This window comes from Labeo rohita, chromosome 19, assembly GCF_022985175.1.
Source record: "Labeo rohita strain BAU-BD-2019 chromosome 19, IGBB_LRoh.1.0, whole genome shotgun sequence".
NCBI lineage: Eukaryota > Metazoa > Chordata > Actinopteri > Cypriniformes > Cyprinidae > Labeo > Labeo rohita.
The window spans coordinates 20910460-20926963 of record NC_066887.1 but is presented as its reverse complement, the minus strand read 5'-3'; the positions used below and the strand labels follow the sequence as shown (position 1 = coordinate 20926963).

Here is a 16504-nt window from a genome sequence, read left to right as displayed (position 1 = left end):
GACATACAACTATATGATTATCTGGAATCTGAGGATGCAAAAAAAAAAAAAAAATCTAAATATTGAGAAAATCGCCTTTAAAGTTGTCCAAATTAATGTTCCCAGCAATGCATATCACTAATAAAAAATTAATTTATGATATATTTACAGTAGGAAATTTACAAAATCTCTTCATGGAACATGATCTTTACTTAATATCCTAATAATTTTGGCATAAAAAAAACAATTACTATTGCTGCAAATATACCTATGCTACTTATGACTGGTTTTGTGGTCCGGGGTCACGAATAAGAAGCGGGATTTTTATCAGTGTACGGTGGTTGTGTTCACACACTGCCAACATCAATTTATTTCCATGTAAAAGTAGATTTTCAATAATAGGTGCCCTTTAAAAATGTTATACAAGTATTTCATGCAACTCATGCACAATATTTTCTCTGTTCTTTTGATATCTTTGTGTGAGAAACACACTGAAATTTAACTCGCTATTCACTGAAAATTCCTGTGGAACTTACTGACTCCAGCTTTTGAACAGTAGTGTACAGTATCTCAATATTTACAGTAGGTGTCTTCTGACTCTTCGAGCTTTAGAAGATGATATTGAATTGCAAGGAGCAAGAATGTGGCTTTCACATTGCGAGAGAGAACAGGCTATATATTTCACTGTGAAAGTTTCACATGGTGTACTTGAGTATATTTGTGTGTGTGTGTGGGAGAAAGAGTGTTCCTTAAAGGAGTGTTTGTGATTGAGTGAACGTCTGTAAACTAGCCCTGGGGACTGAGGTTGTAAAGGTTAACTGTGAGCCCGGCTTTAGCTATTACAGCACAACATCTGTCTAACACTCACACTGCATTATATAACTCACTGCTACACAAGATCATATAGACCCTCCGCAACACAAAACCTGTGTGGTTTGGTGTAGAGCAATCTAGCATCACTGAATGGAAGTTACATCCAACAGCACAAACTGTCTATATGGTCACCGAGTCAATTCTAGCTTTGCAATAACTTGGTCTTACTGTACTGTACATAACAATCAGAGTGTGCTGCTAATTTAACCCTAAATATAGATGCAGTGGTAATGGATGCTAATTTGCACAAGCAGCAATTGCTCTTCCCAGTAGCCACAAGCGTCAGAGGGTCTTGCTATACCACTCAAGACACAAGAGACAAACCAGGTCCCAGTTTTTTTCCCTGTGAGACCTCACTTGACCAGGTTGAGCTTCGCCCCAAGTGGTGTGATGCATCACCCTTTACCTTGCCATATTTTTCAATATATTTCTCTTAATTTCAAAAAGAAATGTATCTAAAAATGAATTGTCCTGCAAGATACTTCTATACTACTATCATAGAACACATTTGTCCAGTATGGTTTATAAAAGCTTATTATAGTTATCTATTTAAACAGATTGTTTTAGCATTAACAGACTCATAACAGTGCTTTGAACTCTCATTAACTCCCATAAACCATGTTGGACAGAAGCAGGGCTGATCGCGTTACTACAGCAGTAAGAGGACCAGAGGTTGGCGTCACAGTACCAGCCGTAGTCATTATCACTGACCTCGGTGTTCATCATGTGACCCGACCTGTAATTCACAGACTCCTAAACGTTTACAGTCCTGTGTCAACTAGCAGTTAGGGAGATATTCTGTTCTGTTGGGTGATTTTCTTCAGCACACAGAAGGGTGATTTAGTGGCTCTTTAAGCAAGCCGGGTGTTATAGCTCTCTAAATGGGTAAAACCCCTTTGTCACCTCCACAGCTTGAGTAATGTGTGTTTTTTATGATTCTGGGAAGGAGTGTTTCCTTTTTTTCTAAAGGACTTAAATTGTGAAACCTGTATATTTTTCTTCTTTTTTTTTTTTTTTTTTTCTTTTTTTTGCATGGAAGCAGGGATATTTAATTTGATGAAATAACAGTCTTCCAAAGCAAACGTAGTTTAAGCCTCTAAGTTAACTGGAATATTTTTTCTACCTAGATTTTTTTATTATTATATTAAATGGAATCAGTAGCAAAAATAAAACATAGATTTTTTTTTTTTTTTTCACTGAAAATAAATACACATAAAATATGCCAACTGTGTACCATAACAGACTAAGGTAATAAGTTTTTTTCTTACTCCTACAAACTAAAATTAAATTAATCATTATGATTTGTCATTTAGAATTATTATTAATATCCTTAATGTTAGATCCAATGGGAATCACAGTTTTATTTTCCAGTATCATTACGCACAATGAATGCAGTAATATTATTATTAATACAGTACTTGCAAACAAAAATATTGCTACAATAATGCTATTGGAAAAAAAAATACATTTTTGGTCATTCTTGCTGTACTTCTAATTCATAGTTTGTTTTTACTATTATTTTTAAAATGTGGCAAACAGTACTAATACAGTTTAGTTACGTTTTTTAATGTTCCACATATTTGCTGGAGTTTTGCAGAATGTTTTGAAAGTTTTAAATAGAATAACAAAATAAAAGTCTAACAGGATCTTGGGTGCAATGGGACATTTTGACCTCCTAAATTTGGGCCTCTTGAACATCACTCAGTAGAGCTGCCCCGCTCACCTTCTCACATCAGTGCACTTTGCAAATAAACACAATCAATCTGCAAGTCAAGCGGTAAACTTCGCTGGCTTTAAACGGCATAGTGATATCGATATAGACGTGGCTGCTCTCGGGTCAGATTTTTGAGTGCTGATATGGCTGACCTTGACTCATTTGGCATGACCCTCTGCTGGTGGGCAGCTGTGAGATGTAAGCCAATCCCCCAGGTGCAACGGGTTCGACGGGGTGCTACACTTGATCGTATTCTGTTCTATCAAACTCCTGCTTGTGTGAATGTGTCTTTGAGACAAAGTGCAGGTGACATGTCTCAATCTGTCTCAGTTAGACAGTGTTTTCTTTTATTATTTATCTTTAGCTCAGCACAGGTTCATTTTCATTCTTACATTTGATTGTATTTAGGGCTGTCATTAATGATTATTTTGGTAATCAGGTAATCAGTTGATTTTTCTGATAATTAATCAAGTAATCAGAAAATTATAATTATTATTATTATTTTTTTTTTTTTTTGTGGTAATAAAAATAGACCTAAGCAAACAATAGCCTTTAGAATGACTTAAAATACATATATAATCACAATGAGGCAATAATAATTAGTTGAAATAAAGTATCAATGAACAAAACTGTTAAAATAAATAATGTATTAAAAACAATAGAACTAATGTACATGGTGCATTATAACAAATGACTGAAGAGGGCGCTAACGGTATGACGATTGTTTTTACACATCAAAGCACGATCTAATCCTTGTTTAATATTTAATTGAAATGTCCATTTAATATTTAATATTTTTTCCTTTTCTTTACGACAGAAATGCTACAGCCACTGTAATTTCTTGAATATATGGACATCAAAACGTGTAAACTCAGAGTGAGGGTTTGAGCTTTTATTTTGAAATTCTTCATTGCAATTCTTAGATTGCTTCTAAGCAGATTGCATTTAAGCAGAATTGATACTTAAAATCTGTCCCAATCACTATTACTTTATTAGGATCCAGGGACAATAATTTAAAATAATAATAATTAAAAAATTAATTGGAAAATAATAGACACAGCCAGGTTTACTCATTAAAAAGATTTATTCGTTATAAAATAATTACTTTATAAATGTATTAGAATCTTACACACATGCTATACAGATGAATGTAGAGTCGTGCTTTAATGTGAGTGATGACAGCTATTATTGGAGTGGCTTTACAGAGCACATGAGCACATGAGATGCAGATAACGTGAGATCTTGACCCTTAAGAAAATGTAATTAATGCTGTCAAGTAACAAATTTGTTTCAAAGATTAAATAAAATGAATTGCTAATTATTACATTGAAATAAAAAATGTAAAGCCTGTACAATTATTAAAAATCACGAATATAAATCATTTGGAATCATGTAAAAAAAAAATAACAGTAACTCAATGACTCAGATAACTAAATCCAGCCATACTAATCATTAACAACAGGTGCATTCGAAGAACTGAATTAGCCAGGTCATGATTAGCGCAATGATATCATCTTGGATGTGTCATTTGATCTCGGATGTAATAAGCGACGCATGAAGAACGGGCCCCAGTTAGCATAGGAGAAAGATATGATGTACTTTTTTGCATTTGTGAAGGTTTATAAATGATTTACCTTAGAAATCTGATGAAATGGTGCATGTTGCATTCCCAGATGAATGTCATAATAAACCCAAGCTCACAGCAATATGCAGAGATGAAGTCTGAGATTCTCCACAGAGCAGTACTTACTGTGAAAGGAGCTGCTCTGAGATGCACTTATGTTTATTTACATGCATTTAAACAATTAAAGCTTGCAATGCATATATAAATTTAACTGAATCATAGCGTTTGTGAATTCACAATATTATGCTTTATTATGATTTTTAAATGGGTTTATTATATAATGCAGCTGTGGAAAATGATCGAATAATGCGTTTCATGAATTCTCGTGCCTGGAACGCGCCGCTTCCTGTACTTTCAGTGTTGCCAAGTCCGTGGTTTTCCTGCGTAATTGGGCTACTTTAACATTGTTGCCGCGGGTTGGTCTGGGGGTTGAAGTGATCCCAGTAACGTAATATTTAGCCCCTGGAATGCTAATTTTACCAGGGGAACCCTGCCAAAAAACATGTATTTCCCCAGATAGCACACGTACGTCTGCAAGACGTCTGTTAAAGATCACTTGATCTGGAAAGCATCTGCTGTGTACAAACATCTGACAGACATCTGTAAGATGTCAGTTTTACATGCATTCTAAATCATAAACATCTTAAAGACATCTAATAGATGTCTGTTTGACATCTGATAAGAAACACCATATAGATGTACTGCAGATGAGCAAACAATAAAAAAAAATACGTCTTGCAGATGTAAATGCAGACGTCAAAAAGACGTCCACAAGATGTACGTGCGCTATCAGGGTTACCAACCCAAATGCAAATTTTTAATGGGGGACCCCACCTCAAAACACGATTCGGCTACATTTGGGCTAGTTTTGGTAGCAATTGGGCAGGTTTTGTTGTGAAAACCTGGCATTCTGGGTATTTTGCTGTTTACTCAAGACAGTCAAGGATTTTTTAAGTCGAGTACTCAAATTGAATTGAGGAAGCAAGTCCTAATTTTTTTTTTTTGTCATTACCAACACTAGTATGCTCATAAATGACTCAAGCCAATTGAAAAACATGATTATTTCTCTTTCTATGTTGTCTTTGGGTAGGCACGTTTATTTGTGAATGGAAGTGGGAAATAACTATACACCCACTAAAGCCCTTTACAGCTTCCTCCAGTATTTTTATACAGAGTTTTTGTTTGTGTAATCTTGATTCTCCTTCCTTTGTTCCGTGCAGGACACCCGCTACTTCAGAGCATGACACAAGTGAAATTCCCTCAGAAAGTCAAAGCAAAGAATCTCTGGACTAATGTTTCTCCAGGCCACCAGAATAGCACCCACACCCTTCTGAAGGTGACTTAACTCGCTCTCAAAGCTTCGGCCAACATTGTTTCAGAGGCCAAACCTCTGTTGCCTCTTAAACTGGATTAGAGTCAAACACTTTATCCACAGAGAGTGCTTAATGAAAGACACAGACCCAGATTGCGAAGCTTAATGTCATTTTAGAGACATAGTTCAAATGTCTCGGCAAAACTCCTGATCAAATTGCAGCTAAAACATGCCTAATCGCCTGCAGTGTTATAGTATTCCTTCCAATCAATTCCATCAAGCTTTGGCTGTTTATTGTAAAGAGACACTTGTATCTGTATAACTTGCTTCACAATCACCTATCATACTGAAGTAATCGGAACAACAGCGTTGGCTTTATAATCGCTGCCAAGAAGGAATATTAGTCTGCAATCTTAATTCTACATGACAGGTTGCTAGTGGCTAAAGCAGTAACAGGTTGAATTTTGTGTTTCTGACAGCTGTTTGGCGTACGGATTTCATTTTTTATGTTGGCAAGTGAAGAGATAGGTTTCCACACCCTTTCATTTGGTTTCTCCCTTTTTGTTTTTCATATTCTAATATCTATATCACAATGACTTCATATCTCAATCCCAACTTTTTTTCGCCTCTGGATAGAGTCATAAACTGGAGTGCTCCAGCCGATTTCTCCTGTTCAACCACAACTTGCATTTTCTAAACAAGCGTGCTTTGCTGTGCCAAGTGATTCGTTGGACTTATAGTGCTTGCTGAGTTTGGCTCTTTTGTTACTCAACAACACTTCAATTTGAACTGTATGAAACCAGCTTGATGGAATGACTGAAGCAGCAATAAATACGATAAAGCTGTTCATTGAAATGCCATTGAAAAAACAGCATGGTGACAATCAAGTCCTTGAACTGCAATTGAACAAGACAAGGGGTCTGACAAAGTCATGGGGTCCTGTTCAAATTTGGCTCCCTGTAGGTCTGCTCTCTTCATTGGATTCACAAGGGATCATTCATGATGTAATAAGTGGAGCAACGCGGGCCAATGGTATTGTGGAAAAAATGAAGTAGCCGACTGTCACTGTCAATTTGCTAAAGTGTCTTGCTGCCAGATATTTTCCGTCACACATCAGGGTGTATAGATTTCACTTGGTGACTTGTACTGATGTACATATGAACCAGTTGGCACCACATGGCTTGAACAAGTTTAAAGGATTAGTTCACTTCCAGAATAAAAATTTCCTGATAATCTGCTCACCCCCATGTCATCCAAGATGTTCATGTCTTTCTGTCCTCAGTCGAAAAGAAATGTAGGTTTTTGAGGAAAACATTCCAAGATTTTTCTCCATATAATGGACTTCAATGGGGATCAATGGGTTCAAGGTCCAGACTGCAGTATCAATGCAGCTTCAAAGAGCTCTACACGATTCCAGCCAAGGAATAAGAGTCTTATTCCTCAATCCATTTTCTAAAAGTAAAAATGTATATACTTTTTAACCACAAATGCTTGTAAATTTTCAGTGAGTTTTAGATGATCTACATGTAGAATATGAAAAAAAGAGCATTATATCTAACATCAAACGATACCGCCAAATAAACAAAAAGCGAAAACTAGCCACTAGTGATGATTTCAGCTGAAGCACCAGGTTTGGAAACTGATGGTGAGTGACGAACCCCGATGTCATTTCTAATCATTTCTAATGACCTCAATGTCAGTGGGCATCTCTTGAGGTTTAATCAACAGAAGTAGTCTTTGTGTTTCTAAAGCTTGTTCTGGTCTTGTCATCTCTCCAGCGAGAAGATTAGAATGAAAGCCTTCATGATAAACCCAGAGTGTCTCCTGTAGCTAGATATCTACATCTCTTCCTCTTTGAACAAACGACCTACATCTGCTTCCACCTAACTTTAAAACTGGCTCTTCGAGAATTTGTGTTACTGCTCTGTTCAAGTTCGTTAAAAACTGAGCGCTCCAGGTCATCATGAAAAGACTTAGATAAAAAATGACTTTAAAATGGTGCCAACATGGAAATATCCTTTCTTTAAAGAGTAACTGTGTGGCTTTTTTTTTTTTAAAAAGGAAGTCATAACTGTGATGGGTTACCCCTGTGTCCTTGTGCTGAAATGGTGTCTCCTTTCATTTTATTGGCCTCTTAAAAAGTTTGTCAAACTCTCCATGTGCTCTGGGTGTTAAAGTGTTTTTAGGACTGTTGGAGTTGTCAAGTTAAGGGTGTTTTACCTCTGAATGGATTTTATAGCCACTGGAGTGTCGAATATGTCAGGCTTCAGAGGTCACATTGACATCTGAGCTTGATTCTTTCTCCTTTAACTTTAACTTTAGTTTTGGCTCTTTAAATGGCATTTAAAATTGACCATTTTAAATTCTGTGATTTTTTTTTTCTTCGCATTTCTTTAAAATAAACGGAAAATGTATAAGTTTGTTAAATATTGCAAATACAGCTAACAAGGAATGTCCTTGCAAGGTTCTCTCAAAGTTATTAACAAACGTTCCTCTAGTAAGGTTCTAAAAATGTAAGGGCAAAAAGGTCTATACATTATTCATACGTTTTTTTTTTTTTTTTTTTTTGTTTTTGTTGTTGTTGTTGTTGTTGTTGTTGGAAACCTTTTACTTTGATGTTTCTCAAGTTACTACGAAAAGTGAACTCTGGAGAGGAGCATTTTGCTAAATATATGCATCACATAACATATTCATTGTCATTTAAGTGATTGTATACAAATCAGTTAATTTTAACCTTTAATATTATAGTGATGTACTACCAACTGGCTCTCATGTAGCCTATATTTTAGAGTTTTTTACTTTGAGTAAATTGGGCATGTACTGTATCTGATATATATCCTAAATAATCAAACTGACTCACAATCGAATCAAATCATGAAATTTGTGTCAAATCCCAACCCTACCCAGATATTACAAGTATGCCTGCAAGATGTTGTAGACTGATTGATCTGGAAAGTATCTGCTGTTTACAAACATCTCTGTAGTCTGTAAGACGTCAGTTTTACATGCATTCTTAATCACAAACATCTTAAAGACATTTAATAGACGTCTATTTGACATCTGATAGGAAATGTCCTAGACGTTACTGCACTCTAATAAATGCAGATGTCAAATAGACATCTCTGGGATGTACGTGTGCTATCAGGGAAATGTTTTCTAACATCGTTTTTTTGCTTGACCCCACAGATTGAGAACTACATCAAAGACAATATGAAGACAGAAATAGTGCAGTTACAACAAAGTGCCGTTCACAACCACACGGCGGCCATGTTAGAGATGGGCACCAGTCTTCTCTCCCAAACAGCTGAGCAGACGCGCAAGCTAACCGATGTCGAGACACAGGTATGTTCCTGCCAGGATCCATTTCATGCCCCATTAAGCCAACAACCTATGTATCCCTTTAATACAGCTCAAATGCAGCCAAGAAAAACACTAGTGCCGCATTAGACACACAGTCTCTTTTTAAGTATCATGCTTTTGTTTTTGTTGCTGAATCTCTTTATGACTTGTGTGCTTCAATGAGACACAGAGGGATACAGTAAAGTTGTGTTTTGCTGATTTGTCAAATAAGAGGTTGGGGTTGAGAATAACAGTTCCTAAGTGCTACCGTATGGTACTGCGGTACAGCGGTCCTGTTTATGACTTCTCCTGAGGTACCGCTCGGTTAGTATTAACTTACTTAATGATTTTAAGGTCTGTGTTTTTGCGGAAGGATTACTGTGTTTTTATTGGAATGTTATTGTTTTCAGGTTTTAAATCAGACATCAAGGTTGGAAATTCAGCTGCTGGAGAATTCGCTATCCACCAACAAGCTGGAGAAACAACTTATGATACAGATAAATGAAATCAACAAGATCCACGACAAGAACGGGTAAACCGCCCACTCAAACACAACTCCTCACACACTGATGTAGAAAATAGGGGTTGGACGAAATATTTACTTTTATTTATATGAAAAAAGGCTTCCATAAATATCTTTTAAAGTATGTACTTATCCAATAATATATTTCTTTTTAGCTTTGCTACATTTGATTTGTTGCTCTCCAACACTGCACACAAGAAACAAAAAGCTGAGCCACAAAAAGCCATTTCGGAGCTACGGTAGTGACCCCGCTTAAGCCATCTCACTGTGCTGCTGTTCAGTCTGCCAATACAGATGTTCAGATCTCACTCGCTTGTAATTTTTAGGAAATGCTGATTCTTATGCCAGAACCACAATATAGATCATTACACAAAATGATTTTCAATTCTTGACAACGCAACCTTTCAGACATTAGCTTGGTCCCACACGGTGCAGTGCAACAGAACTTGCCAAGACATGAATGATGTCCCCTGACCCCCCGTTAAACTTTGTCCTCTGTGAAGACGAATTTTGCAATACAAAGATTTTGGAACACTTTCCAATTTTCTACGTATTGATTGTTCTGATGGGACATGTTACTGTCAAAACGTGGGTTTAATTCCCAGTGATCTTTCTGCTTTTAGCCCAGCTGTTGTTGAAAGCACATGAGCAATCATATCTCTCTATTTAAAAAAAAAAGTATGCATTTATGTCTAGCATTTTCGTTACCATGGTTGATGTAATTACTCATCCTATAATATAGCCTGACGTTATGACGTTCTCCTCTTTCAATCTAAAATTAATTCTGCATTCCTTTAAAGCTTTTTATGCGGATTGAATTTTGTTTTAATAAGCTGGTGAATCTAGCTCAGTGTTCATCAGGTTTCCAAGATGTACAGTGCAGATTTAAAGCTTGGATCCATTTTAAACTTCCACGAATGCCCAAAGCTATATGATGAAGTGTGCTTGTGTAAATTATAGAGATTGGCTGCATTCATATAAGTATTTATTGCAGCTGTAATGAAGCAGCCTCCATTTCTTCCATCCTTGAGTACTGAAACATAAATCTAGTGTCATTAAAGTCAAACCTTGATGAAGCCAGGGATTCTTACCCTTTTTTGGCCCACGACACACAAAAGATATTTTGTTTACCTGTGAGCCACATGTACAAACTATGCAATATGATATATCTGTTATCTGAATGCATTTATTTGCTCTTCTTGACTAAAACAATAGCAGTGAAAAAGTTATTGTTTCATGAAACATTTGAACTAAAACATTTTTAAAATTTCTTCATTGTAACATGTAAAATGCAATAAATAATATGAAGTTTGAATAAAACTATCAGTGATATGACCCTTTGATGCTGTTTTCTATAAACCTTGACGAAGATTTACCATGGAAACCAATTTCTGCCAAAAACTGGCCACCACAGTCTTAAAAAAACACATAAAAATGACTTTGAAAGAGATCCCATATTAATTTAAGGGTTTTATAGTGGTTACAATTATTGCCGTAACAATGATATTTTGGCTGAATCTTTGATATCACGGCATGCATTTTATTACAACACACTGTGACCAAAATTTATGAGTGTGTGGCCCGATTTGACCCATACTTGATGGAACTTTCCTTAGATTGTTACATTTCCCATCATTTTTACTTTTGACCATCTTTTCTTGTTTTTCTCTATAATGGCTTTCCCTCATTTTTGCTCAGGTTTTTGGAGGTGAAAATGCAGGAGATGGAGGATAGGCACAGAGAAGAGCTAGAGACCCTGCGGGAGGAGAAAAGCAGTCTGCAGGCGCTGGTTAGCAGGCAGAGCTCAGTGATCCGGGAGCTGGAGGCCCAGCTGAGTCGAGCGACCGGTAACAGCACCGCCCTGCAGAGACAACAGCAGGACCTGATGGATAACGTACGCAAACTGCTCAGCCTCTGCCCCAAGGATGGAGTTATAGCATGTAAGTACAGTAAAGATTTTTTTTTTTTTTTTTTTTTGCACAGATTTGTTCTGTATGATTCTAATATGCTTATTTATTATCAATGTCAGAAACAGTTGTGCTGCTTAGTATTTTTTTTTTTTTTTTTTTTGGAAGCTGTGATACTTTTTAAAAATTATTTGTGAAAAAGAAGTTGAAATGAACAGTATTTATTCAAAATGGAAATCTTTTCTAACTAATTCTTTACTATCACTTTTTATCAATTTAACACATCCTTGCTGAATAAAATTATTAATTTCTTTCAAATAACAAAAGAAAGAAAAAAATATACTGACCCCAAACTTTGAACGGTAGTGTTCATATATTGTTGCAAATAGATTTCTTTAAGTAAATGCTGAAAATCCATTTAATGCTGAAAATCCGCACAACTGTTTTCAACATTGATAATAAATTAGCTTATTAGAATGATTTCTGAAGAACCATGTAACACTGAAGACTGGAGTAATGATGCTGAAAATTCAGCTTTGTATCACAGGAATAAATTCTATTTTAAAGTATATTAAAACAGAAAATCACTATTTTATATTGCAATAATATCTCACAATATTATGTTTTTTTCTGTATTTTTAATCAAATAAATGCAGCTTTGATGAGCAGAAAATACTTCTTTAAAAAAAAAAAAAAAAAAAAAAAAAAAAAAAAAACATTAAAAATCTCTCTCTCTTTCGTTCATTCAGTATTTTTTTGGTCAGGATTTGGTCCCAGGTTCATAAATTCATAAATACAATTGATTGATTTGATTAATTCTTTCTTTCTTTCTTTCTTTCTTTCTTTCTTTCTTTCTTTCTTTCTTTCTTTCTTTCTTTTTTTTCTTTTTCTTTCTTTCTTTCTTTCTTTCAATATTTTTTTAGGTCAGGATTTGGTCCCAGGTTCATATAAATTCATAAATATGATTTGTTTGTTTGTTAGGGAAGGATGTGGTCATGGATTTATAGAAATTCATAAATATTGAATTCATTCATTTATTCAGTATTTGTTAGGTCAGGATTTGGTCCCAGGTTCATATTAATTATTGATTGGCTGGACTAATTTATTAGGGGAAGATTTGGTCCTGGATTCATATAAATTCATAAGTACTATTAGTTCATACATCAGTTGATTCATTGTTTCATTCATTAATTGATTGATTCATTGATTCATTGATTCATTCATTAATTCATTCATTCATTCATTCAGTATTTTTAGGTCAGGATTTGGTCCCTGGTTCATATAAATTCATAAATGTTTGTTAGGGGAGGATTTGGTCATGGATGCATAGAAATTCATAAATACGATTCATTCATTAATTCGTTCATTCAGTATTTGTTAGGTCAGGATTTGGTCCCAGGTTCATATTAATTATTGATTGATTGATTGATTGATTGATTGATTCTATCCATCTGTTTTATCGTATGCTCTTTTTCTTAGTTGTTAATTTACTTAGTATTAAGGCTTTTTCTAGTCATATATTGTCTCACTTGTATCACCAAGCAAGCCAGGACCACCAGTGGCGCCCCCAAGAAAAAAAAGGAAAGAAATTGTGCATGACATGCTTAAAGCACACATCAAACAGGAAGTGAAACAAAATTAAAAATGTAGCAGGCAGAACAGTGCATTTTCAGATAAAAATAGCCTGTTACACAGCATGTTATCAATGAGAAAAGCTTCTTCCTGGTAGGTGTGAAATGTGCCGTTTTCTGGTTAAATGCCACATTTAGCCAGACAGTGCTGTGAACCTCAACGGATGCAGCTTATCACGCTTCAGCACACTGCCTGTGGTTAACAGTTGACTGAAATGTCAAACAGCCCCTGATTGAGTTACAGGCCAGGCCTAACGTAGCCCCAACGCAGTGATCTGGGATTGGCGATTTCCCTCTAACCCTCATGGTTCCCTTCACACCAGCAGGAGTCAGTGTAGTGAACTCGTTACCCTTGTTTCCTCCCGCTGCAACCCAAGTGTGGCCTCTTGGCCCCATGTCTATCCGACGTCTGCCCCACGTCTCTGCGGTCACAGAAAATTTACCTTAAATGTCTGGGATGGGACTGCACAGGTCATGGAGTCGCCTCAACTCCTGAGCTTCCGTCTTGCTGTGAGGGAACCAAAAGCAACTCTGCTTCCTGCTGTATGCTTTTTTTCTTTTGGGTTTTGAGTGGCTCCTAAAATGACAGTGGTTTCATTTCACACAGCAAAAATCAGACAATTTTGTTTATTAAAGGATTAGGTCACCTCCAGAACAAAAATTTACAGATAATTTACTCACCCCCTTGTCAAGATGATCGTTTAGCGCCCTTTGAAGATTCATTTATACTGCATTTATTACTATATGGTGAAAATTCCTGAAATGTTTTCCTCATAATTTCTTTACGACTAAAGAAAGAAAGACATGAACATCTTGGATGACAAGGGGGTGAGTAAATTATCTATAATTTTTTGATCTGAAAGTGAACTAAACCATGATAACTCGGTAAGTTGGTTAAAGGTCATCAAAAAATGAAAACCTCTCAGCTTCACATCTTTTGAAACCCATGGGACCTGTTGTCTTCCTTCTTTGGAATACAAAAATAATATTTACTGTATAAGATCGTAGTCATGCAAGCTTCTTTTTTCCTTACATTGGAAATGAATGGTAAACACAGGCAAGACAGGATTTTCAGTCAATTATTAGTTAAATTACAGTGTTTTTAACTCCTCCTCCTCCTATGTCAGCCCATAGAACAGCTAGCGGGAAAGTTATGAAATTTGGCACACATACAGAGGACAGTCTGAATATTAACCATAGCAAATTTGGAGTCTCTGTCTCAAACTCTCTAGCGCCACCAATAGGCTGGATTTGCCCTAATATTTCTGTGAATAACTTGTAAACCATAAACCATAAATTCTGGAAGCAAATTTCTTCTTTCTTCTGAAAGAATTTAACTAATTCCTTGGTTTATGCTGATTCGAATGCATACGTTTATAATATATATATATATATATATATATATATATAAATTAAAAATTTCTGTGGGTCAAGATTTTTCAACATTTTACATTTTTTTTGCAAATAATGTTCTTTTTTGAAGTCGTCCTATACGGCTTTTTCCGATTTTCACCAAAATTGGCTCAGATCATCTTCAGAGCATTTTGGCAAAAGCTTATCAAAAGCTTTTTGATATACCAAACTGATTTCATAAAGCACGTTGACAAATTTGACAAAGTTTGTGCAAAATAGACATGAGGCTATATCTCCGCGATGCTTTAGAAGATTCTAACTAAACTTAGCATGTGTTATAACAAGCATGACCTGAGGGCACATGAATAGTTTCGGCACAGCACCACCTACTGGTCAAAACGTATAAGAATTGACATTTCTGCTTATAACTTCTGACCACTTTGGCCAAAATTATAAGAATGGCCTTGTTAGATTCAGAATGTTTATCGAATCGAACAAAACTTACTGTTCGTATGCCGCCCTTTTTGGGCGCCGACCATTTTGAGTTTTGTGGTAAAATGCTGCATCAATAAATATCTTTAACAGGGTTCTCAAACCATGCTCCTGGACCATACTGCTAGCAGGAAAGTTATGAAATTTGGCACACATACAGATGACTCAATGTAGCAAAATTTGGAGTCTCTATCTCAGACTCTCTAGTGCCACCAATAGGCCAAATTTGCACTCATATTTCTGCGAATAACTTCTTCAGCAAATTTCTTCTTTCTTCTGACTCCGTGACTCATGCCATGTTGAATGCATACATTTAAAAAAAAAAATTATATATTTTAATTTTCCAAATAATGTACTTTTTTGAACTCGTCCTATACGACTTTGTCCGATTTTCACCAAAATTGGCTCAGATCATCTTTAGAGCGCTCTGGCAAAAGCTTATAAAAAGTTTTTTGATATACCAAACCTTTTTCGTAAAGCGTGTTAACGAATTTCACGAAGTTTGTGCAAAAATGGCTATATCTCCACAACACTTTAGCAGATTCTAACCAAATTTAGTATGTGTTATAACAAGCATGACCTGAGGGCACATGAATAGTTTCGGCACAGCACCACCTACTGGTCAAAACGTATAAGAATTGACATTTCTGCTTATAACTTCTGACCACTTTGGCCAAAATTATAAGAATGGTCTTGTTAGATTAAGAATGGCCTATCGAATCGAACAATATCTTCTTTTCATATGCCAGCCTTTTTGAGTTTTTTGGTAAAATGCTGAATCAATACATGTCTTTAACAGGGGTCTCCAACCATGCTCCTGGAGAGCTACCATAGTGCAGAGTTCAGCTTCAACCCTAATAAAACACACCTGAACCAGCTATTCAAGGTGTTCAGGGCTACTTAATTACAGACAGGTGTGTTGAATCAGGGTTGAAAGGTAGCTCTTTTTTAGAGGGTTTGGAAAACCCTGGTCTTTACTGCACAATTAAAGACAGCTCTTTAGCTTTTCATTTTACCTCTGTTGTGCTTGGCCCCTTTACTGCTGCTTGCAGCTATATTTTAATTATTTGTTAAACATGTAGTCATTGCTTTGGAGGCATCCCAGGTCCCACCCTTTCAAATTTATGTTATAAAATAAATGCTTATTTATTTTCATGATCTGACAGTAAATATTCAAGTACCCCAGTAAGCGAACACACATAGGAAAGAATATCAGCACATACTGGAGCACCCTGAAGCTTCTTGGATTTAGACGTTCCCATTTGTACATCAGCCAATCACGCTAAATGAGAGCATTTTTTGATTCCAGCTTGGTTTTGATCTGTGCCTGGACTTGAAACCTAAATAAAACTTCACAATTGGGTTCATTTAGTAGGTCAATTGAGCATATAAAATATAGTTTAGGTTCACTGTGGTTTGGCGTAATGGTAAGATGGGACCCATAACATGATTTGTAGGTGATTTTAACAAGCATGTATAATTGTGCACATTACCAAACAAATTATAATAAATGGAGATTTTGAATAGCCCTTTGTTGCATCGTCCAGCTCCAGCGTGCTGTAGAGGTCGTTTTCCTGACCCCTGGCTGAATTTGTCAAACTTAATGACTCCTGTGGGACGGCTTGTCCAAATAGGTGGCAAGGAAGGCACCATAGGTCTCTTAGATTGCCTGTCTGAAATCATGACTCGACTGAATTTGCAAAATAATATTCTAGTAAAGCTCTAAACTCTAAACTTTGGGAAAAACAAGAGCAAGC

General features: G+C 36.0%; 1 protein-coding gene across 1 annotated transcript in view; it reads left to right on the top strand.

The window, feature by feature from the left end:
* angpt1 (angiopoietin 1) overlaps nucleotides 1–16504 on the top strand; it is a 71466-nt gene that overhangs the window by 18075 nt on the left and 36887 nt on the right. Inside the window, exons 2-4 of the mRNA XM_051136907.1 lie at nucleotides 8689–8844; nucleotides 9252–9373; nucleotides 11063–11304. Of these exons, the coding sequence (XP_050992864.1) occupies nucleotides 8689–8844; nucleotides 9252–9373; nucleotides 11063–11304 (520 nt within the window). The remainder of the gene's footprint in view (nucleotides 1–8688; nucleotides 8845–9251; nucleotides 9374–11062; nucleotides 11305–16504) is intronic.